The sequence below is a fragment of the Ostrinia furnacalis genome, unplaced genomic scaffold (assembly GCF_004193835.3).
Source record: "Ostrinia furnacalis isolate ACB-3 unplaced genomic scaffold, ASM419383v2 OfSCF1144, whole genome shotgun sequence".
Classification (NCBI taxonomy): Eukaryota; Metazoa; Arthropoda; class Insecta; order Lepidoptera; family Crambidae; genus Ostrinia; species Ostrinia furnacalis.
The window spans coordinates 448,001-471,553 of record NW_021131383.1 but is presented as its reverse complement, the minus strand read 5'-3'; the positions used below and the strand labels follow the sequence as shown (position 1 = coordinate 471,553).

Below are 23,553 nucleotides of genomic sequence, written 5' to 3'. Positions count from 1 at the left end.
CACTTGCGGCGCTTGATCTGCTGGTCGATCGAAATTTCGTGGCAGCGTTCAAGCGGCAAGACTTGGAGCGAGATCAAACACATAGCTCAAGACCGAACGCGATGGAGGACTGTTGTGGACGCCCTCTGCCCCATCTAGGGGACATATGACCATAAGTCAAGTAAGTCATCTTATGAGCAATTAGCAACTACCTGCCAATAATATTTTTGGCAAGGAGATAGTTTGAGTCCCGGGAAAGGACATAGTTTTATCCCGGTTTTTGAAACGCGCGCGATAAAGTTTTTCTGTGACAGACAAAATTCCACGCGGGCGAAGCCCCGGGCGGAAAGCTTAATATTATAAAACAAAGTCGCTTTCCACAGTCTGTCCCTATGTATGCTTAGATCTTTAAGAGTATGCGCACATCGTTGATTTTTAGTTGGCCGATAGTTGTGTCCGATTTTAATTTGTATGAAGAATCGGCCAAATCGAATCGGCGTAGTGTGCGCACTCCCATACATGCCCATACTGATCAACTGCCCGAATAAACTATCGGCCGACGAAAAATCAACGGTGTGCGCCTACTCTAAAACTACGCAACGCATTTTGATGCGGTTTTTTAGGGTTCCGTAGCCAAATGGCAAAAAACGGTACTCTTATAGATTCGTCACGTCTGTCTGTCTGGCCATGCATCCGTATGTCACAGCCACTTTTTTCCGAAACTATAAGAGCTATACTGTTGAAACTTGGTATGTAGATGTATTATGTGAACCGCATTAAGATTTTTACACAAAAATAGAAAAAAAGCTATAAATTTTGTTGGGGTCCCTATCACCATACTTAGAACTGAAACTCAAAAATGTTTTTCCATCAAACCCATACGTGTGGGGTATCTATGGATAGGTCTTTTTAAAAATGATAGATAGATAATGGTAGATAGACGCAGTCTAGGATGGTACGTAATTATGTGCCCTGTAAGTGCCTATTTACCGCCTTGAAAAAGCCCGGATTATAATGTGGTTAACAACTATATCTTGGAAACAAGGATATTGACATACAGACGTTCTAAATACCACTATCATTAAGTAGGTACATATATTTAGTTATAATATCTCTACCAGTGAATGTACTCTCTTTATTTAGTACATAATAATACATTTATCTTTGCTTGTAGATAACTTTTGACCTTAGTTCTGACAAATACAAGTATACGTAAATATTAAACTATACTTTTCCATTGCTTCAGTTTTGCGTTATCCAGTATAGATTCATCCACAAAAACGCGCCCCAGCAAGGATTTAATGAATGCTGCTGACAACGCCACTCTTGTGGCTGAGTTTTGGGCTGACACTGTGTAGGTTTGTTGTCGACGCGATAAGAAGAAGAACATCCTGATGATGATGAAGAAGATAAGGACTCACCTCATACCCAGTGATCTCTCTCACACTTCCCGTGGGCACAGCCTCTGCTGCCCAGGCCAGGGTCAAAACCAGGAGAAACTTCCACATTTTGGATCTGAAACAGAAAACATAAATATACATAAGTATGATAAATAATCCTTGGACATTTTACACTGCGCCTCTAGTCCCAAACTAAGCAAAGCTTGTACTGTGGGCACTAGACAACGGATATAAACATACAAAAATAATACATAGAAAACACCCAGCCAGACCGTGCGGGAATCGAACCCGCGACCTCGGCGTACCGACATAGGTAAAGCCCGGTCTGTGAGCACGTAGAATTTTGTCCAATGACCCCAAGCTACCCATCCTTATCGCTCGCGCGTAATTATATTGCTGTTGCGACTGTGCGATGGGCGCCCACATGACAGTGAGTGTGCAAGCGCGACAGCAACATAATTACGCGCGAGCGATAAGGATGGGTAGCTTGGGGTCATTGGACAAAATTCTACGTGCTCACGGACCAGACAGTAAACCATCGACCGCTTCTCAACACAACAGCAAAATCCAAAATCGAAGTGCAGTCAAAAACTATTCAACATAATTGTATTAGTTAACAATAAGACAATAAAACTATTGTTTCTTTTCCTATTTCTAAGCTCAGGGTTTTCTTTTCAAAAAGTCCTATCGTAAAAAAATTGAATACTCATTATTTTCGGGAATTTTTTTCAGAGGGCTTTTAAAACTGCTCACAAGTAAAGTCTCTATGTATAGTGTACTTCCCAAAGTCCCTTCTGCGAAGGTAATAAGTAAATAGATAAAATGTAATGGTCTGTCCCAGCCCCTAACTACAAAAACTATTTGTTCTAAAGAAAAATATTGTTTTATTAATCTTTATTGTCAAAACCTAAAACTATTATGTTCGTGAAATATTTGTAAAAGGTACCTACTGTATTGTTATTATTATTAAAAAAAAAGAATTAAACGATAACGTGACAATTTTGATTCTCAAAATTCGTGCAACCGTTTCTCATACACTCACGCTCACTTATCTCACAGAGTGAAAATTGACATAGTTATCAATAGAACGTGGGTGTTTCAGTTCTATTGATTTTTCATGGATTCCGTGGAGTTAAGTATGCCCGTAAGCAGGTTTCAAGACGCCACCGGATCCAAAGCGGGTTGTTCATACGACAACCCACTTGACGATGCGCGCTCAAATTCGAAGTATTTCAATGTTTTTTAAAATTTATCACTTCACTGCACTTTACAACACAGAATAACACCAAATGGCAATGCCAGATTTTGTATGGAAGGTGGCGTCTTTTTTTTTTCGCGCGGCCATCGATCAAACTTTGTTTTGTGATTACAAAATAGTGTAATAAACCAAACTTACTATGGCATGTATACCTCTAAACTCAGTCTGAACTGAGTTACGAGCATTAGAATTTTAATTATTTTCATACTAGATTTGCTTTTTGCGCGCAAGTTTTGTAAGAAATTGCAACAAAATATTGCGCTATTTTTTTATTGCGCTGATTCTGCTGCATACTGATGTCTGGAGCCTTTAATGGATGGTATTGTTTGTTTACACATACAATGTCATTATTTTGTTGCAATTTCTTGCAAAACTTGCGCTCAAACAGCAAATCTAGTATGAAAATCATCAAACTTCTGATGCTCGTAACTCAGTTCAGACTGAGTTTAGAGGTATACATGTCATACTAAGTTTGGTTTATTACACTATTTTGTAATCAAAAAACAAGGTTTGGTCGATGGCCGCGCGAAAATAAAAAGACGCCAATTTCCGGCATTGTCTTTTGTACACTAAAGTCCATCTATATATATAAAAATGAAACCCGTTTCGCGTTGTCACGGCATCACGTGTGAACGGCTGAACCGATTTCGATAATTCTTTTTTTAAAATGTTTGTGGAAGTCCAAGGATGGTTCTTACGGAAAAAAATATTAAGAAAATCTCTACGCTAAGGCGGTACGAAGTTCGCCGGGTCAGCTAGTTAAATAATAAATTGAAACCATTAAAACAGATCGACCATGCTTCCCGTTCAACTACCCTCCACGGAATCCTTATGACATCATGACAGAGCAAAAAAATCTGAAGATCTGAAGTCTCGCTGACGTTTGACCGTCACAAAACTTTCTCGCGCCGCTCCCATACCTAAAGATAGCATTCGGATCAAGATGACCGCGACGAGAGACCACGACCCGAGACCGCGACAGGCAACCGGTCGCAGGTCGCAGGGCGACAGCTACTTACGAATCTTCGCGACACGAGTCGTGCGACCCATACGAAACTTACTAATTCTATTAAAATTTCGTCTTCGTGCGAAGAAAACACGGCCATTTTGCATCTGTCGCGTCACGGCACTGCCTTGTGAGCGACCGAGTCGCGCGACGCAAGTAGCCGGCAGGCCACGCCCACACGTCGCGCGACTCGGTCGCTTGCATCCGTCTGCACTTCCTATTAATTCATATAAAGCAGTGGGTCGCGGTCGCCGGTCGCGGTCGCGAGTCGCGGTCTCGCGTCGCGGTGGTCTTGATCCGAATGCTACCTTAACGCATTGACTCATACATAGACATATTTGCACCTACTTAGTGCTCAGGTCACTGCAGAGAGGTGTATCCGGGACTTAACGGGTCTAGAATCCAGTCCAACGGTCAACACGATTGAAAAACCACGATAATTGATTTAATTGAAGGAAAGAAAGCTGACCGATTGTCACCGAGTCGTATCAACAGAGTTTTTTTTTATCCACAACGAGGAAGCTCTTGGCCTGTATCTCACCTGATGGTTAGTGACGATCAGGCCGAAGGTGGAAACGAGCTTCACCCGGAATCCTCAACCACGGAGGGTACTCGAACTGGCTATCTTACCTCTAACTGCCGGAACACAACAATGCTGTTAACATTGTTGTTATGGCGACAGACTTAGGTAAGATGGTGGTAGCTAGCCAGGCGGACTTAGAACAAGCCCTACCACCAACCAAACCAAACAGAAAAATCTGCCCCCACTGGGAATCGAACCCGGGACCTCTGCGTCTGAAGCAGGTGGTCTTACCACTAGACCACAGAGAAATACAAATATCAATGTGGGTACAGTCAGCGTCAAATAACTTCGTGACACCCAAAGTAGCCAAAAAGTTCGCAACACATCTTTGTTACACTGAGGGCTATCGTTTTAGCCCTCACCAGTTAGCGCCACTGTAGAGTAAGGTCCTGTCACTTGCTAGTTGCGAAGACAGTGGCACCAACTGGTGAGCGCTAAAGTGGTAGGAGGACTATCGCATTTGCACTCATCAAGATGGCGCCACTGTAGAGTAAGGTCCTGTCAATCGCCAGGGGTGCCAACTGTTAAGTATAAAAACGATAGCCCTCATTGTAACAAAGACGTGTTGCGAACTTTTTGGTTACTTTGGGTGTCACGAAGTATTTGACGCTGACTGTACACATATGGGCTAGGTCTAGGTCTATGGGAATTTAAGTCTGGATGTTTGTTACTCTTTCACGCAAAAACTACTGAACGAATTTCGATTAAACTTTACAGTATTATTGTTTGTAACACAGAATAACATATATAGGGTTGCCAGGCGTCCGGCTTTAGCCGGACATGTTTGGCTTTTTAGGGACTTGTCCGTCCAAATATTGCCTTGTCCGGCCTGTCCGGCTTTTATTAGGCTTTTTATTTGGTTGCCGCGCCAGGCGAAAGTCGAGCCACAGAATCATATGAAGCGCACGCATCAGGATGTTGGATAGTAACCGATGATGATAGTACTCACTCGTGAACTGACAACTAATTGCACCCCCCCCCCCCCGTCACATGTCCGGCTTTTAGGGTAAAATGTCCGGCCAAATGAAGCACAAAGTCCGGGTTTTGTTATTTTGGACCTGGCAACCCTAAACATATAGGCTTTATTTAATTTATGACGATCTCTGAAAAACTAAATTTCACGCGGGTGAAGCCGCGGGCAAAAGCTAATAGTCTGAATATAATACGAGATGTCGAGATAAATATTATAAATAGTTATTGTCCAACATTATTTGTCAACAATGGTGATAAATTCAAGTATTTATTGATCGTATGACGCAAAATCACTTATCATAAATACAAACAAACCTTTTTCTTCAAGTAGGATGGAGTAATTCAATTATATCGTAACTAGCTTTCCGCCCGCGTGGAATTTTTTCTGTCACAGAATTTATCACGCGCGTCCCTGTTTCAAAAACCGGGATAAAAACTATCCTATGTCCTTTCCCGGGACTCAAACTATCTCTAGTTCTCTACACTGTAATGTGGGTAGGTTACTAACAATTAATATTTAAGTAAATAGGGTAGATTAACATATTCTGTACAATTGTACATAGGGCCAACCAGTCTGGAATAAATCGTCATTAGAGTAACACGCGTCTCATTTCTTCGGCTCCCTATTCCCGGATACCAGGCTATTACTCTTCCCACCATCCGTACTCACATACATTACATACACCTACACAAAATTTCATCAAAATCGGTACAGTGGTTTCAACACGGATACGGTATTGCCCCGCGTACTTATTAGATTTTTCGAAATTGCTAAGTCTGACTAACTCCTAACTACTCATTTATTGATGTAACAAGCATGGACAACAAGACGTGCTTTTTTAACCTACTTCAAAAAGGATGGTTCTCAACTTGGCCTACTGGTTATCCTAAAAATGCTTCACGAGCTCTTTCAAACGGTACCAATAACAGATTAAAGAATAAACTGGATATATCTGAAAATTCAATTATTAATAAAAAGTCTTACAATTAGGATGAACTCTGGATTAAAATGTCATTACCATACTAAATGACAAGTTAAGCCAGAGTTCAACTAGGGTGTAAATTTTATTGATAAGGGGGAATGTTTCCATAAACGCATAAACTGTCGTGTAACCTATTATTGATACCGTTTGATAGACCTCATGATGCACTTTCAGGATCAGTAACTACTTCTCTGATATTATTATCTTGTATAGGTACTTAGTTTAGAAATAATCGAGTGAGATCACTTAAATACGTTTCCTATTCAAGGCGAGAGTGAATAGGCACTTACAGGGCAGATATTATGTACCATCCATCCCACACTGCACCTCGTTTAACACCAGGTGCGATTGCGGTCAAATACCTTTTTTTTCGTCAGGAAAATACATTGATTTGTATAGGTACCAGCCGCGGGGGCAGTTAGTGGGTTATGTGGGGTTCTCCCTGCCGAGAAGGGCAGGGCCTAACCACTAAAAAACCTGACGTTGCCCTCGGTAGCCATATGAGTCGGGAACGCGGGACATCACTATCGGCGTTTTGCCTCAAGCATTCGTCCGCGTTCTGCGGTCAAATACCTGCCTTGTTATGCATAAAAAAATGTGTTTCCACCCTGTATATGTAGCGGATTGTACTACTTCGGGTGTCACGAACTATTTGGCGCTGACTGTACATTTACAACAGTACCTACGCAATCTTTAGTAAGTCCGACTCAAACTAGGCTAGTTTTTATTCCGCTAACTGTACCTACACATTTGGTTCACGTCCGTCTGCCACAGATCGATGTGTTCCAAACATGGAAAAAACTGGACAACAGGAATGCGGGATTGAAGCGAGTCTGTTTCCTTTATCATAAATGCATTTTGCGAAGATTTTTGCAGCTTACTTTATCATTACTAGCTTTTGCCCACGGCTTCGCCCGCGTGAAATTAAAGTAATATGTATTATATTTCGATTTACAAAAAAAATATATAGTCACTCCAAATACGAGTTTCGGATATTGGAGAGAAAATTAAATTAAAACATTTACAAAAATAATTGTAATATTTTTTATACCAATATTCGCCAAATGCTGAATATTTAAGATCCAAATGTACCAACATGTGAGAATGTGCAGGGCCTACAATAGTCTTGACGTTGACAAGGACATATTCCAGCATACATTTCGGGTTTTTAAAAATAAATTAAGAAATGCTGATTAGATTGTTGGATTAGTTGTTGTTGTAGCTAACATTAGTTTTTGTTGTTTTATCTAAGCACTTAAGTTATTAGGCATAGTTGTGTGCAGTTGTAATTGGTCCATAGATTTGTAAGTGATTTGTAGCTGTATTTTTTTACTAAATAAGTAGTATTCTATGTACTGTAACTGTACCTATTAATAAATAAATAAATAAACATGATGCAATAAACATTTATGACTATGACTATGCAGGATTTCCAGCTTACTGGGAATCCTTACTTTAAAAAAATCTAGTCACTTCCCACTTCCTCAGATATTTAAGGATGGTATTAAAAAAACAGTTTTTTTCTATGAGAGCAAGTATTGGGGATCGAGTAGCCGAAAATTCGAAAATCCAAAAGCCGAACGCTGTAGAAAAGCTTATTTGCAGAAAATAAATTATTTTATGGCTTTTTTAATGGAAACAGTTTACTTTATCAGTCTTTAAGGATTCACAGACCCCTTTATTTTACTAATTTCAAAAATGACTTGAAAAGAATGTAAAGAAAAAGTGTTTATTTTGTACCTTTATAAAAGTAGGTAAAATCTAATCATATGATAATTATTTAAAAATCAAAGTTTAAAATCTATTTCGATATCAATAGGCCATTCTGTTGAGAAGAAATAATAAAGAAACAAGAAACAACACAAGAAGTATTTGGAATGCAACGAAGAATTAAATACATATAAATAAAATTGTTATAAATGGAAATATATAAATAATTTCTGTGAGATTACAAAGTTTTAAATTGTAGGAAGAATGATAATTTAAAAAACTTAGCATAACTAAAAATATCAAATCATAATAGAACCACACTATTATGAGTACATGTACAAGGAAAAATAAGTGATAAAATTAGTATCAATGTTTTGCTCACAGCAACTATGTATTTTATATTTATTACTTACTAACAAAACTAAGTGGGCAGCTAGATAATACTACTGTGTGCCTGAATCAAACCAATTTTTCATGTCCTATGTTTTGTGTTCTAGGTCCCAATACTTTGAAAGTTCATTTACTTAGTTGTCGAAGCTCGATACATAAATGACACCAAAATTAATCTTCAATACTTACAGCTGTAATGTTCTCCCGTGTAGAAAGTCAACACATTATAAAAAACGCAATAAATATTGTGAAAAAAATATTCAAACAAAAGCCGCGTCTATACCGGCTCGCACATAAAATTCATCTGTCAAAAGAATGTGTCAACAAATTGACAGGACGTCAAATCGTAGATAGAGAATAGAGTCTATTCTCTATCTACGCGTCAAATGAATGGAAACAGATAAGAAATATCAATCATGTCAAAAATAATGATACCAGCTACAAATCCGATTCTCGATTTAGCATTATTAATAGTATACTAGCTATAGCCTGACCAGGAACATAAAAACCCTCGCCATGTTGCGGAAAACTAATGGTACTAATTTCTTTTAATGGCAACAGTAACTAAAAACTTCATTGACATGTCACCTTGCATGTCAGTCTATTGCTGTCAAAGTGTAAACAAACTTTATTTTAAATGTGCGCAATTGATTTTGTGAATGAAATTGCTAAAATCTTTTTATAGTCGTGAAAGAAAAGTGGTTCACAATGTGTTAAAGTATTTGTCGAAGAGAAATACTAAGGGTTCGGACAATATTTTCATTGAAAATGTTTCCAATAAAGGTTGTCAAATTGACTGACATGTTTATCGTATAGTACAGTCCACTATGAAAATTAGCTGTGGTTTGTTTCAACTACCTATTTTAAAGTTTTTTGTCACTTTCTAAAAGTTGAATTTTATGGAATTGGGAAAGAAGTACCGAGTTTGAAGCATATGCATATAGCAGACATTGCAGTTGAATATTCAAGTTCTGAATTTGATTATTGATGAATAATAAAATAAATCCTACTAGTTCGATTGATGGTTTCATTTAATTTATTTAAACCAGGTTACCTATAATAATATTTTTTCGTTAATTTATGAAAATATCAAATTAGCCCGTAATCCTTAATCCTGAAACATAAAGTTAGCCTATTAATTTAACACAGGTACGACTGTACTCAGTGTTGCACTATCAAATGCAATTGAAGCGCCTCTATGCCAGGGTTTTTATGTTCCTGGTCAGGCTATACCATGTTAGACCTAGAGGGGGTACAAGAACGTAATGAAAGAAATACACTTCATTTTTAACATAATTTATTACATTCATAGATATAAGTTTTTTCTTTGACATTTCTTTATTTTAAATTTAAACTACATTTCAAAAATTCTTACAACTAAAATACTATATCTAGATCTAGACATTTAAAACTTTCTTGAAACCAATAGATACCGTACAAAATATTTGAATACTTAATTTAATTAACACCCGTAAACGGTACATAACAAGTTGGTATAAAATCCTTACAATAACAAGACTGAGTACAAAATAAATCACACAGTTACATAACTAATCAGAATAACTACTTACCTAGTATAAAGAGATAGAATTTAACCTATAACATGTTAAAACAAGGAAAATATAGAAATAGAGAAAATTATAACAATTATGTACACAAATTAAAAATTGATTGGTTGGTATTTTTTCAATGAAATTAAAGTTTTCGCTATTATTTCATATTTTAACTTTAAATATTAATTATGTATACCTTTATTTGCGGCACTTCTTTTAGAACGCGCCATAAGACTTGCACAGTCACACTAGTAGGTATGTGATTACAAAGTAAAACATTGTTTCTACCTCACAAATTACTTATCATAACTAAAATAAAATAACTTACTAAAATTAGACGGCCCTATTGATATCTTTAGCTTGATCACTTATATCAAAGCTGTCCGTCATCGTGCGCTGGTACTCAATCTCGACAAACCGGCCAATTATTTCGTCCATTGCAGCCATGCAAGGCCCTCTGAACTCGGAACAGTGACTCTCTATTAGTTCCTTCAGGGTTCTTTGATTAAACCCGGAGAGTCCGTTCGTCGTTAACAGCGTAAGCAACAGACGGCCGTAGTCTCTATTGGAGTAACAGTGGCTTCCATATGTTTGAAGCAGAGAGGCCACGCAGTCGCAGGTTGAGTCGACTTTGACACTCTCCACAAACAACGCATTGATAGTTGGCAAGTTGTGGACGAATGCCTCCGCCGTCAGGTCCACGCGTGGAATCGATCTCATGAGATAATCCCTTTTATCTAGCGTCAAATTAATTACGAAATCCTGAAGCACGTTTTTGGGTATTCTTACAGATGTTATGAGGTGTTTAGCAAAAGTCTTGCGAAAAGGCTCCGGACGAGCCGAAAATGCTCTCTTCAACAAATGAACTGAAGCCCAAGAGTGTTCTCTTTCGAGATATGCAGGGAAGAACGCGTTGTAAAACAGACTTATCCAGTCATCTGTCACCGCCACCGCAGTAAATACCAGCTGGCATATAATTTCGGCCGTCTTGTGTGGTATGTGATAGCCCAAAGCTCTGGCATCGCCAAAGGAGCGAATGGTTGTCAACGTCGTTAGGATGAATTTGGGATCCTTTTTGTAAGGTTCGCACAGATATTCATTAGCCCGGTTGTAGGTCTCGGGCCCATATTCGGGTATACCTTGGCGTGGTCTCCTTGGTGGCTGCCGGTTCCATACAGCGGTGCTACGAAGGTAACTTATATCGAACAGGTCTTCGTCAACCTCCATGTACCAATCTTCTGGTGAGGCGAAGTTGTCAATGAAACCACGTCTCATCGCGGGCGCTGCCATTTTAACTAAAAACAAATTCTAACACAGATATTTTAACTACCACGAGACGCGTACTTGTACGTAGACGAGAGTATACTGAATAACTAACTTTGCCAGACCACTAGTTCCAGGCAGGTAAGCTCTTTTACCTGCTCATCATCATGGTATTTTTCTTGTTTCCAACATCATTCTGTACCTACGGATCATAAAGGAAGTTTGTTTAAGCACAAAGGACTGATAACAAATTTCATGTGCCTAACTTTTGTATTTGTTAAACAAAGGCTTCATTATTGTTATATTCTGTGAGAGATTAAGAAAGGTTCTATCGTTGTCTAACAAAAAATAGTTGCAAATCTTTTTGTTCCAGATAAATTACTATGTCTTGTCGAAAATACCACGCGATGATTCAAAATTTTGGGTAGGTAGTAGTAGTAAATATTTCATTTGCACGTTGAAATAATTATTTTAACAAATAATTATATACAGGGGTGTTAGGTAAATGGGTACCTATATGAGCCGACACTAGCCCATGTTAACATGGGCATATAAATGGTACGGTGAAGTCAGAAATTTGATATCATCATTTTAACTTTTTTAATTTTCATACAAAATAAATTTTACAAAATCAGATTTGTATGAAAATTAAAATAATTAATAGTAAGATATCAATTTTCTGACTTCACCATACTATTTATATGCCTATGTTAACATGGGCTAGTGTCGGCTCATATACCCATTTACCTAACACCCTGTATAAGTCTAAAATACTTGTTAACGTAGGTAATACTTATATGAGCCACCTACATGTACTTACCTATTCGAACCACAAGGTTGCGAAAGATGCGAAAGTGTAATCGTATAGTCAGTTGCAAAGCATAATGTGTGAGTCAAGCTCTACGCAAATAGCCCCAAAAAGGGCAATTAACAGAACAAACCAATCCCTAATTATATTAGTTAAATGCCTCGTTAAAATTACTATTTAATTACCACAGCTATTATCTTGTCAGTGCTTACGCACGTGATTGTCAATATGTAATCGATGTTAAATATTTCAAAGTCCTGCAGCTTTGTCATTAATTAGCATTAATTATTAATTTCTACCAAAAGAAAATTTGAAGACCTGAAACCTAGATACTATTTTCATTATGAATAGCCCGAAATACAAACTTTTACATTTTCTATTCATTTACTTATTATTAATTTTCACGTTTTTTCATGCGCCATTATCACGATCACGACACGGTTAGGAATTTTAGTTTTTGAAAAAAAAAATGAAAATACAAAATGATTACAAACACGAAAGAATGATAATTATTACACAGTTAGAATTTATTATCCCACATAGGTACAGATGGCTGAAATGATGATGATGATGATGATAGGTACAGAATATATTTTGGAACTTTTAGATTCTATTAAGTTCACAATTTATAGCTACATCAATGACTGTAGTGTAGATATACATTTTATACTTACACATTGGCAAGTCTAGCATACTTTCGGGTTATATCAAAATATCTAGACAAAATATCTAAAATATTTGGGACTAGAAGCGCAGTGTAAAATTTGAATGTCCAAGAATATTAATTAATCGTCACCTAGTTTATTTAACACTTTCAAACATGCATGCAAGTAACAAGAAAGGGCTAGGTAAATCCCTTGATTGTTACATTATGTACTTTAAAAATACCACGAGGTTTGTCGCCAGGCAAGGAAGTTTTGAAAGTCCTACCAATTTTTTGTGAGTAACTTTTACACAAATACTTTTACGCACAAATGCTCTGGGATGAATTCTATTTTAAATGCATATTGCAAATTTTTTGGGCATGCAAAAACAATTTTAGGCACAGTAAAATCTATTCCAGTTACAAAGAGATTAAATAAAAACCGTCTTACTCGAACATTCTGCCTGGCAAACAAATGTTAATGTCCAGCATTATCGTTGCACGTTGTCACACAAGTCTTGGTTTGGGCGTTTTTGGAAGTGGCTAGTAAGAATATTAATAGACAAATAAATGCTTTGTTGAAGCAAAACATGAACGTTCTGAACATACCACATTTACCTATACATATAAATATTTGATTTGATTTGATTAAAAAGTTCAAAATTTAAGCCTGTGAACGTGAAACCGCCTCTGTGGTCTAGTGGTAAGACCACCTGCTTCAGACGCAGAGGTCCCGGGTTCGATTCCCAGTGGGGGCAGATTTTTCTGTTCTGTTTGGTTGGTGGTAGGGCTTGTTCTAAGTCCGCCTGGCTAGCTACCACCATCTTACCTAAGTCTGTCGCCATAACAACAATGTTAACTGCATTGTTGTGTTCCGACAGTTAGAGGTAAGATAGCCAGTTCCTCTGTAGTTGAGGATTCCGGGTGAAGCTCGCTTCCACCTTCGGCCTGATCATCACTTACCATCAGGTGAGATAGAAGCCAAGAGCTTCCTCGTTGTAGATAAAAAAAAACTTCAGTAGGTATACTAATCTTGACTGAATGCACACACTGTACAAGCCGAAAGCACATTAAACTATACATTTCTGTGGTAAAATAACTTCTATTACAACAACTACTTGAAAGACCACGGAGTTTACCTTGAAGTTCTGTCATCCGTAACGTTACACAAGGCAATATTTAAAATTTTTAAAGTTCTTTCATTCTAAACTAAAAACTAAAATGATTGAATAACTTCATTGTTAAATTGCTAATTATTATACTGATCCATCCAACCTCGATGCGTGTTGTATGATGATTAATTCATATAAAAATTACTTACTTAAATTACGAATAAAAAATACTATTACTAAAATTAGCCATTTGAAAACATGTCCAATGTACAGTCCAATTCACTAGTTACCCTGCAACATAAGTAATAAGTCAAACTTAGGGCTTCGAAAAGCAATTTATTTTTAATTGTTATTTCATGTCTATTGTTCACGGTTTACTTTAGAAATGGAATTTTACCAAAAAGGATGTTGCAAACGATAACCAGATTTAAAACAAAATGGACAAGTAATAAAGGGACTGGAAAGTCCCCCGCCCCGCGCACCTCACGTTTTGCGAGTCGAAAAAATGGCTACCTGCCCTGTGCAGGAAAATGGTATAAATACGAAAGGATTTTCGGACAGAGGTCAGTCGCGCCCTTGCCCTTGGAGCAACAACACCTAAGATGGGCAGTCAATTTGTCTTCAGGATAGTGCAACATGAAGAGCAGAATAAAGGCCCTCCATTTCGCAGTCATCATTTCGGTGAGTACTTTCTTTTTTTCTATGTAAATTATTTCGTTTTAAAATTATTTCAAATGCGTGTTCAATAAACATTTTCGGACTTGGATATTATAAATAGAAAAATATTTAGTCCTTACAACTTTACTTTCGTTGGTCACCTAGATTTCAACTTTATTTTTATTAGTCAAGAGTCGAGTCAACTGAGATACTTTTATAATTCAAACCGGAAGTCTCCAGTGTTTAAAATCATAAACAATAATTTTATCTTTCAAGTAATACATTTATAACACTATCATTCCAAACATTTTGTGACTATTATTTGCCTTTCTGATTAATGTTAGGTTTAAACCTACATACTTTAGTTTCTTTTTATTTTCTCTTTGGGCTTTCTTAAAATTTAACAAAATTAGTACCAAAATTATATTGTTCTAACGTAAAAGCATTAAAAATAATCTGTTTGTGTAAAAATTATGGTAAAAATCAGTATTATTAATCTTCAACAATCTAAATTGTATACTTGCGTTATTACCAGTAACTTTTGAATTTCAAAATGGCGACAGAATCGCAAAGAGCTCTCTCTCAAGTCTTTGTTTAATACAAAATGCAAACTATTTTAATGAAGACCATAGATCCGTGTTCTGTGGTTTTGTTTATTTATTGTTGAAATAAGTAAATTACATTCTAATTTCTAATAACTAAATGCGAGTTAGTTAAGTCGTTATCTAAATTTAATTACTGTAATAATTAACTAAGATCCGGCTCGAGACAACAAATTTCACATTTACTAAGTGTCATTAAAATCAAATATTGATTACGATTAACTAATTGCTATTTGATAACATAGAACATTAGGGAAGCAATGTTTGCTGATCGCTGCATTTGAATGTGCTCAGTGTTTGGTATAAGAGTCATAGCGATAGTCCAGTCAAGCTAACGTTGGTTTTTGTACTACAAATATTTAGAATTTTCCATGAATTACAAAATACATTTTGTATAATATTTTTAAATAATGAACAAGATACATAGAAGGTAACCATTGGTCCGCCTCATGTAGTTGTGTCAAGCAAAACAAAAATATAAGAACCATAATTCGATGTGTTGTCAATTATAAGCATTGTATTTTTTTCTCCTAATGTACGAGATGTGAAATTACATTTATAATAACACAAATGTATTCTTGTAACCTGTCTGTTTTTCCCTCTTTATTTTTAATTTTGATGCTTGTCAGTTCATTCAAAGTTTTATAAAGCAGATGTTTGTCTGCAAACGTACCTGATGTTAGTGAGATTGCTAAGATGTCAATTCGATTCAATCAAAATATAAATTTCCTTTTTCTTTTCTTTTCAGAATAACTCACGATTATGTGGTGATTGAGTTAATTCTCGGGGGAGCCAGTAACCCTAAGAGAATGCGTCCTTCGGTGGCTCGCCGTCTCCGGACGGAGGGCCGGAGGGAAATAAAATACCTCCCCTGGACCGACGGGCAACTTATGCCAGAAACGGGCTAGAGAATCTCCCTGCACGGGCCGTGTTTCGAGAACTGCATGGCACAGGTGACGAGAGATGCTGGTTCTAGTGGAAAGATGTATGGAACCGAAGAAAACACTTGAGATGAATCAATTGCAATTCAGAGACAGACAGACAGTAGTCAGAGCCATGGAGAAACCAGGGACTTATGTGGATCCTGAGTGTAAGGGGGGTGCTCTAGGAACTTCTGGTCCTGGTAAGCAACTGGGACCGGGAACGAGCTAGTGACCCTTCCTGCACGGGCTGTGTTCCGAGAACTGCATGGCACAGGTGAAGCGAGAGATGCTGGTTCCCTTGGCTCGATGACCACGAGCCACCCTCATTGAAGTGGCCTGAGTAATTAAATTGATTCAATTGCAATTAGTGACGAAATATCGAAGAAACGAGGATCTTTGTGTGAATGAAGAAGGAGCCGTTATTACAATCGGGTGTGATACTCCGGGTATAGTCGAATCATCAGAACCAGGGACTCATGTGGATCCTGAGTGTAAGGGGGGTGACCTAGGAACTTCTGGTCTTGGTAAGCAACTAGGACCGGGAACGAGCTAGTGAACCCTTCCTGCACGGGCCGTGTTCCGAGAACTGCATGGCACAGGTGAAGCGAGAGATGCTGGTTCCCTTGGCTCGATGACCACGAGCCACCCTCATTGAAGTGGCCCAAGTAATTAAGTTGATTCAATTGCAATTGGTGACGAAATAATGAAGAAATGAAGATCATAGTGTAACTGAAGACGTGAAGAAGGAGCCGTCATTACAATCGGGTGTGATACTCCGGGTATCGTCGAATCATCAGAACCAGGGACTCATGTGGATCCTGAGTGTAAGGGAGGGAGATCTTGGGACTTCTGGCAAGACCACAATCAACAAACGTCAGGTGTTCTCCAGTGAAGGTCGGAAGAAAGAGGCCGGCTTAGAATGTAAGTTTTATTTTAAGTTTAAGAGCTCCGTCTCACCTCACAGTTGAGTTATTCTTCTTATTTCTATCTTTTTTTTTGCTTGTGTGTGATTGTCAGATGCGACACGACACATTTTCTTTCAGTCTTCTTCGTGTCGCAGGACAAAGCTGTCTATCTTTCCTTTCTTTTTTTATTTTTTGTTATTAATTTATTTTTATGGCCTTCTTTCCTGAATGCTCAACTGTGAGGCGAGAGTAATAATATCTAAATGATGGACTTAATAATTATTATGTTATGTATTTTTTTGTTATAGATTTGTATAGGTATTATTTTACAACTGGTGGTAGAGTTTTAGTGCCCAAAACTCGAACGGGTAGGTACCACCCTCTTGTCTATTTCTGCCGTAAAAACGATGTAATATCGTGTTTCGGCGTGAAGGACAAGAGAGCCGACGGATTTACTGGCACTTAGGGTAAAACACCTTAGCCCTCTAGTTGGGTAAAACACTACTGTTGTCACTTAACACCAGGTAACCAGTAGCGTCGTACCCAACCCGATACACCCCTAGGTAAACTCAACAGCTGACGGTTGAAAAAGGGTACGAATTTGATTTCTCTGTAACTTTTTTGGTGTGGTGAAGTTACGAATCTTGTGACAAAGCAATTAGACTCAAACCGTGTTGGATTAGAGACTCCTCGTGAATGAATGTACCAATGTAACGTGTGCCACAACGCTCAATAGGCAATGTAACTAAACAGTACACACAACCAACTCCTACGCTTATGTTTAGTTTGATTTTGGGATGCCCTCGTATGTTCTATGTTCTGAAATCCATAAAACTGTGTTATATTATTTCGAAATTAAACTGCAAATGTATAGCGTTTAACACCTTAGTTGCTCACCGAATAGTTTCATTGTCTTATTGATGCTTTACCTTGGCGATTTCATAATAACTACCTCGTTACATGGTCATGAATTTAATGAGATCACTTTGTCATAAAAGCTCGTAACTTAACCATGTTCAAAACACTAAATACCAGCTGCTGACGTGAATTCTACCCTATTTTTGGCCGTTAGTTTTTAGGTTACCCTGTTAGTAAGACACTGGTACGTAACATATTATAGTAGTTGTAGTCTATAAGTATTTAGTTTGCTGTGCTATACACTGGATGCTATCACTGGGTTTAGGGTCATAGTTATGTTGAAAGAGACTAATGTACTCTTAGTTATGCAATAAACGATTGAGTATTGAGTAATATTATCACTGGTCTAGTAAGTAGGATAAGTTACAAACGTGTTGTCACTGGCTTTAATAACTGGGTTGATTGCTATGATGTAAACTGAGGAAGAGGAAGCCTAGACCGAATAACTGGAATTTACTGGATGCAATCACTGGGACTAGTTTCATATTATAGTAGAGAGTTTGCCAATACTGGGATAATAGAAGTTAATGTTAAGGTGTGATGTATTTTATTATGCATGTCTAGTTGTCTACACTGTTACTGGTAATATCACTGGGATTAATGTCATAGGGTCGCACGATCTCGAATACTACTATCCGTTCGCTTCTAGTTGGCAGAAAACAGATGAAATTGCAGTAGGGCGGGGAGGGTGGGAGGGGCCAACTAGAAACGAACGCTCAGTACCTACCTACTATAACTCTAATAAGTAATGTTACTATCACTGGTTTGGTTATAAGATGGGTGTCATGCACTGGATACACTGGGAAAACTTGTCATCACTAGATAAAATAACTGGGGTCATTGCTGTGGTACATACTGAGGAAGAGAAAGCCTAGACCGAAATACACAAAATCTTCCTCAAAATCTGATCGCAGAGTTGTGTGTGCAATTATTGTGTATTTTCTACATAGTGTGTTGTGTGGTGATTAAAGTAACACTAGGTTACGGTGTTGTTTTGGAACATTATTGCTCTAGTATTTAGCTGACCCTGTCTGTTTATTTTTGTTTGTCTCTACTTGTTATGATAGTCACTGGAATTCACTGGTTTCAATCACTGGATTAGTTTCATGCAGTACAGCGTTGCCAATAATACTGATAATACTGGGAAAATAGATGTTATTTGTGTGCAATGTATCTATGTATGCATATCTAGTGGTCTACATTATTCACTGGTTATAACACTGGGATTAAGGTCTTTGAGTCGTAGATTGTTAAATGCTAGGTAAATGGGAGTCAAAATTACGTAGGTACTAAACGTTCGCTTCGAGTTGGCCGTCAATGACCGTTACAAAATGGTGGCAGGGAGGGTGGGAGCGGCCAACTCAGAACGATCGCGCAGGACCTGTATCACTTTAGTTAAGTAATGTTACAATCACTGGTTTAGTTATAAGATGGGTGTCATGCACTGGGTGCACAAAAGTACCTACCTGTAGTAAAAGACTGGTATTTAACATGATGAAGCTGTAGTCTGTTTTTTTATTAGTTTTGCTATGCTATACACTGGGATTAGTTTTAGAGTTATGATGAAAGAGTATTAAATAAACTATAATACATGTTTATGTAATGTTGCTATCACTGTTTTAATTATAATATCGGTGTCATTCACTGGGTCCACAAAAGTTATATTATTATAGTACGACACTAGGTTAAGTATTGGTGTAATTTTAAGCTACCTGAGTAAGTGATGTGATGTATACTGAGTTACTGAGAGTAAAAAAGTCTAAGACTAAAGTACACGAGAAGACCAGATTTTAAATCTGGAGAGATGGTGGCCAGTATTATATTATTATTATGTCTGAATTGTGTAATTAATGTGTAAAATTTATTTATATAGATTTTATTTTATTTTTTACTGGTGGTAGAGTTTTAGTGCCCAAAACTCGAACGGGTAGGTACCACCCTCTTCTCTATTTCTGCCGGAAAAACGATGTAATGTCGTGTTTCGGCGTGAATGACTAGAGAGCCGACGGATTTACTGGCACTTAGGGTATAACACCTTAGCCCTCTAGTTGGGTAAAACACTCCTGTTGTCACTTAACACCAGGTAACCAGTAGCGTCGTACCCAACCCGATACACCCCTAGGTAAACTCAACAGCTGACGGTTGAAAAAGGGTACGATTTTGATTTCTCTGTAACTTTTTTGGTGTAGTGAAGTTATGAATCTTGTGACAAAGCAATTGGACTCAAACCGTAATGGATTGGGAACTCCTCGTAAATGAATGTACCAATGTAACGTGTGCCACAGCGCTCAATAGGCAATGTAACTAAACAGTACACACAACCAACTCCTACGCTTATGTTTAAAGTTTGATTTCGGGCTGCGCTCGTCTGATGTTCTGAAATCCAACTATATCTCGAAATAAAACTGCAAATGTATAGCGTTGACCATCTTAGTTGCTTACTGAATAGTAGTATTGTCTCATTGATGATTAACCTTGGCGTTACCATAATAACTTCTTCATTACATGGACGTGAATTTTATGAGACCTTGTCACACTAGCACGTAACTTAACCATGCCGAAAACGTCAGGTTATAGCAGAAATTGTGGATAAGGTGACAAAATATCAATTTTCGACCGACTCTGTTGTATTTGCCTAGTAGGCAACCTGATTTTTATTTTATTGTACCTGATTATTCCAATTTGGACTTGTAGCGATTAGGAATTTGTGTGGTTAGCGAATTTTCGGCAGCACCTGTTGAAGTTTCAAATTATTTAATTTTTGATTCATATTATTTTCCGATAGCAGAGTAGGAGAACGTAAACCAAGCTAATTTGGTTCGGATTATGACGAAAATAATGTGATGAGACAGTTGGATACTTTGAAATTTTATCAGGTGCTGTCTAAAATTACTGACGACACAAATTTTATATTGCAATGTCTGTGTCACTTTTATAAAGCTTGAAGCTTTATATGCTAAAGGCATATAACGTATTGTATCTAATAAATTATAAGCTGTGTAGCTAATGTTGCATATCACTGGTTAGTTATAAGTAAGGTTATAGTGTAGCAATTGTTAATTCAAATTGTGTTTTATGATGACGATAAAACGCATTTTTAAAGTCCCTATTTCTGTTTGAGGTCTAAAGTTGACGTATCCTGCCGCCTATTGTCTTGGGATACGTTGACTCTAGAACCCAGGAATAGGGGCGTTGACCATCATAAAACTCATTTTGATTTAACGAATGTCGACTTCATTCACATGTCCATCAAACAAACCAATCACTCATATCCCATTATCTTAGATTTTAATATTTTATTTACAATAATTTAGTTTTAGTTAGATTTTTCAAATGAATTTGTGTTTTGTGTCAACCTCGACGTTAACCTTTTTGGGTCGACTATTTCTTTTTTTGTGGTAAAGACATGTCCCCGGTTTTTTTGGGGTTCAGAAATGTTCGTACTTTACCGGGCAAAATATTTTTAATTGGGATCAACTTTTTGGGAGGGTAAGTGAAGTATGATCACTTCTTTATTGTCTTTACCCGGAAATAGGCGTGGCGGTTGCCGCAAAACACTTAGGCCTACCCTAAATATTAGTTTTAGAGGCATTTATGGCTATATTTCGATATATTTTTGACATCACTTGATGTCCGACGGCATCACTGCACAATAGTTCGGCTGTAGTTATTTCTGTCATCCGTGCTAAGGTTCCATATCCGATAGAGACACGGTCTTGTTGAATATGCCTTAAAAACTGATGCATAGGGTATTAATTTCAATTTTTTATAAAAATATTTTATTAATTTGTTAACGATTGTAATTTATGTGTGGATAAAATTGTTAATGTTGACTTATTAATATAATTAAAGCATTATAAATGTAATAGACGTTGGAATAAACATATAATAATAATAATCTGTGAATTTCTTATTTTACCAACCCCTAGTAAGCGAAGCAAAAGAGATACAAATCCTCGATATTAATTAGAAAAATTACGCATTATTATCCGTATCTATAAATTGATAACGAAATCAAATTAAGTTTTCAATTCTCAAATTCATTGAGATATACAATCATAATCGAATTTCCATAAAAATATTACTTGGCAACACCATAAACTTTTTTAATCTATAGTTGTCACTCTGACAAGCTGAGAACCACATGTTTTTGACAGAACTCAAACACGAAATGCCAATTTGGCATTGGCATTGCCAAAACACAAACAACTATAAATATTGTTTTTCAACAAAACATTTATAAAATGTCTGAAATATGGAATTTTTCGGCATCTTCACAAGATCTATTACTAATTTGTATGGCAGCTTCACACAAACATGAAGACAACAAATGGTCGAAAGAATTCGGTCACCTAACACGAAAACTCCTTGACGATATTCAGATCGGCCAAACACCGCCTGAAAATTCACAACCTGTTGAGATTCCTCCAGAAAATGATACTAAAGAAGATAAAGCATGTATTTGTGTACCTAATAATGTAGAAATAAGTGAAAGTAATGATCAAAATGTTGAAGAAATAGTCGACTGTCTCGAGACCGAATTTTCAAGTAAAGTCGATACAATTATTGAAGAATGCAAAAACAACCATAAATTATTACCTACGCTAGCTGTAAAACTGTCCATAAATGCTATTGACAAGTTATGCAAGCATATTTGTGATAATACAGACATAAACAACGATTTTATAGCCCAATATTTGCAATATTTTTTGCCCGCGTACATAAAACGTGCTTACAACTCGTGTACGTTAGACATTCTAGTGATAACTCATAAAAAGTATCCATTAAGATTTAAATTATTACTAGAAATATTAATAAAAGATTCGGACATACCGAAGCAAGTGCTGCAAGATTTGATACAGTCATATAACGAAGTAGATCGTTCTAATTTCATTGTAGATCTGTCAGAATTCGATTTGACTTCAGAGCAGTTTTCCAATAATATTTTATCGATCTACAACGCTTATAAAGATTGCAAAAAGTCTGAACGAATACAGATTTACGTTCAATCTTTACTAATACAACATTCACAGTCTTGTGTTTCAGACAGACATTTTGGGAGATTGTTACTAACATTTTTGCAAACACAGAAGCTTTTGAAAATTACTACAAGTGGAGAAAGTATCAGAAAGATGGTAGAAACCCATCGATCTCCGTTCAAAAGGCCGTGTGAATCGTTACTAAAGGAATTAATGGGGGAAGTAGATCTAAATGAGTCTACGAGTGATAGTGATTAAAAACTTGTTTGTAATTTATTTTTTGCTTATAAAAGTTATTGTATTTACAATGTCGGTTTATTTATTTACATTTACTAATTTTTTATTTAATAGTACATGATTTATTTACTAGAATCAACAACAGCCAGTCAATGAGTGAATATAGAGCTGTTCCCTACACTCATTGAGTCAACTTAATATACTCAATGCTCAATAATTTATTGCTCATATTATGAACTTATAAGCTAAAACGCACTAAAACATTACAGGCCCTGTAGGGTACGGTAATTATAAACATGCTCCAAAACTCGCTAAAGCCGCGCAGTCGTTAGTTTTAGCCTAGGCGCAGACCACCGATTTTTAGTTGGCCGATAGTCGGGTCGGGCTGTTAATCAGTATGGAGATGTATGAAAGTGCGCACATTACACCGATTTTGGTATCGGCCGCTGCTTCATACAAATTAGAATCGGGCCCAACTATCGGGCAACTAAATGTTGGTGGTCTACCACCGATTTTACACTACTAGTTTTTATCAAAATCCAAATTATAGACTTACGGACTAGACTGGAAGACGTAGTGTAGGTAGGGCTCCCACTCGGTGGAAATCCGTGGGAGGCCTTAGTCAGGCTGGTTTTAGTGTCACGCGGACCCGCTCCGCACGGCCAATCTGTA

The 23,553-nt window shown here is 37.2% G+C and overlaps 1 protein-coding gene and 1 long non-coding RNA gene across 2 annotated transcripts in view; one reads left to right on the top strand and one right to left on the bottom strand.

Annotated features, from left to right (window-relative positions):
- LOC114351444 (lysosomal alpha-mannosidase) overlaps positions 1-8,600 on the bottom strand; it is a 33,288-nt gene extending 24,688 nt beyond the window's left edge. The window contains exons 1-2 of the mRNA XM_028302664.1: positions 8,471-8,600; positions 1,401-1,494 (exon numbers count right to left, since the gene is read on the bottom strand). Coding sequence (XP_028158465.1) covers positions 1,401-1,487 — 87 coding nt within the window. The 5' untranslated portion in view covers positions 1,488-1,494; positions 8,471-8,600. The remainder of the gene's footprint in view (positions 1-1,400; positions 1,495-8,470) is intronic.
- A 5,612-nt stretch (positions 8,601-14,212) lies between these two features.
- Positions 14,213-21,564, top strand: LOC114351447 (uncharacterized). Its single transcript, XR_003655784.1, has 2 exons — positions 14,213-14,341; positions 15,668-21,564. It is a non-coding gene; the product is annotated as an uncharacterized LOC114351447 (long non-coding RNA).
- The last annotated feature ends 1,989 nt before the right edge of the window (positions 21,565-23,553 follow it).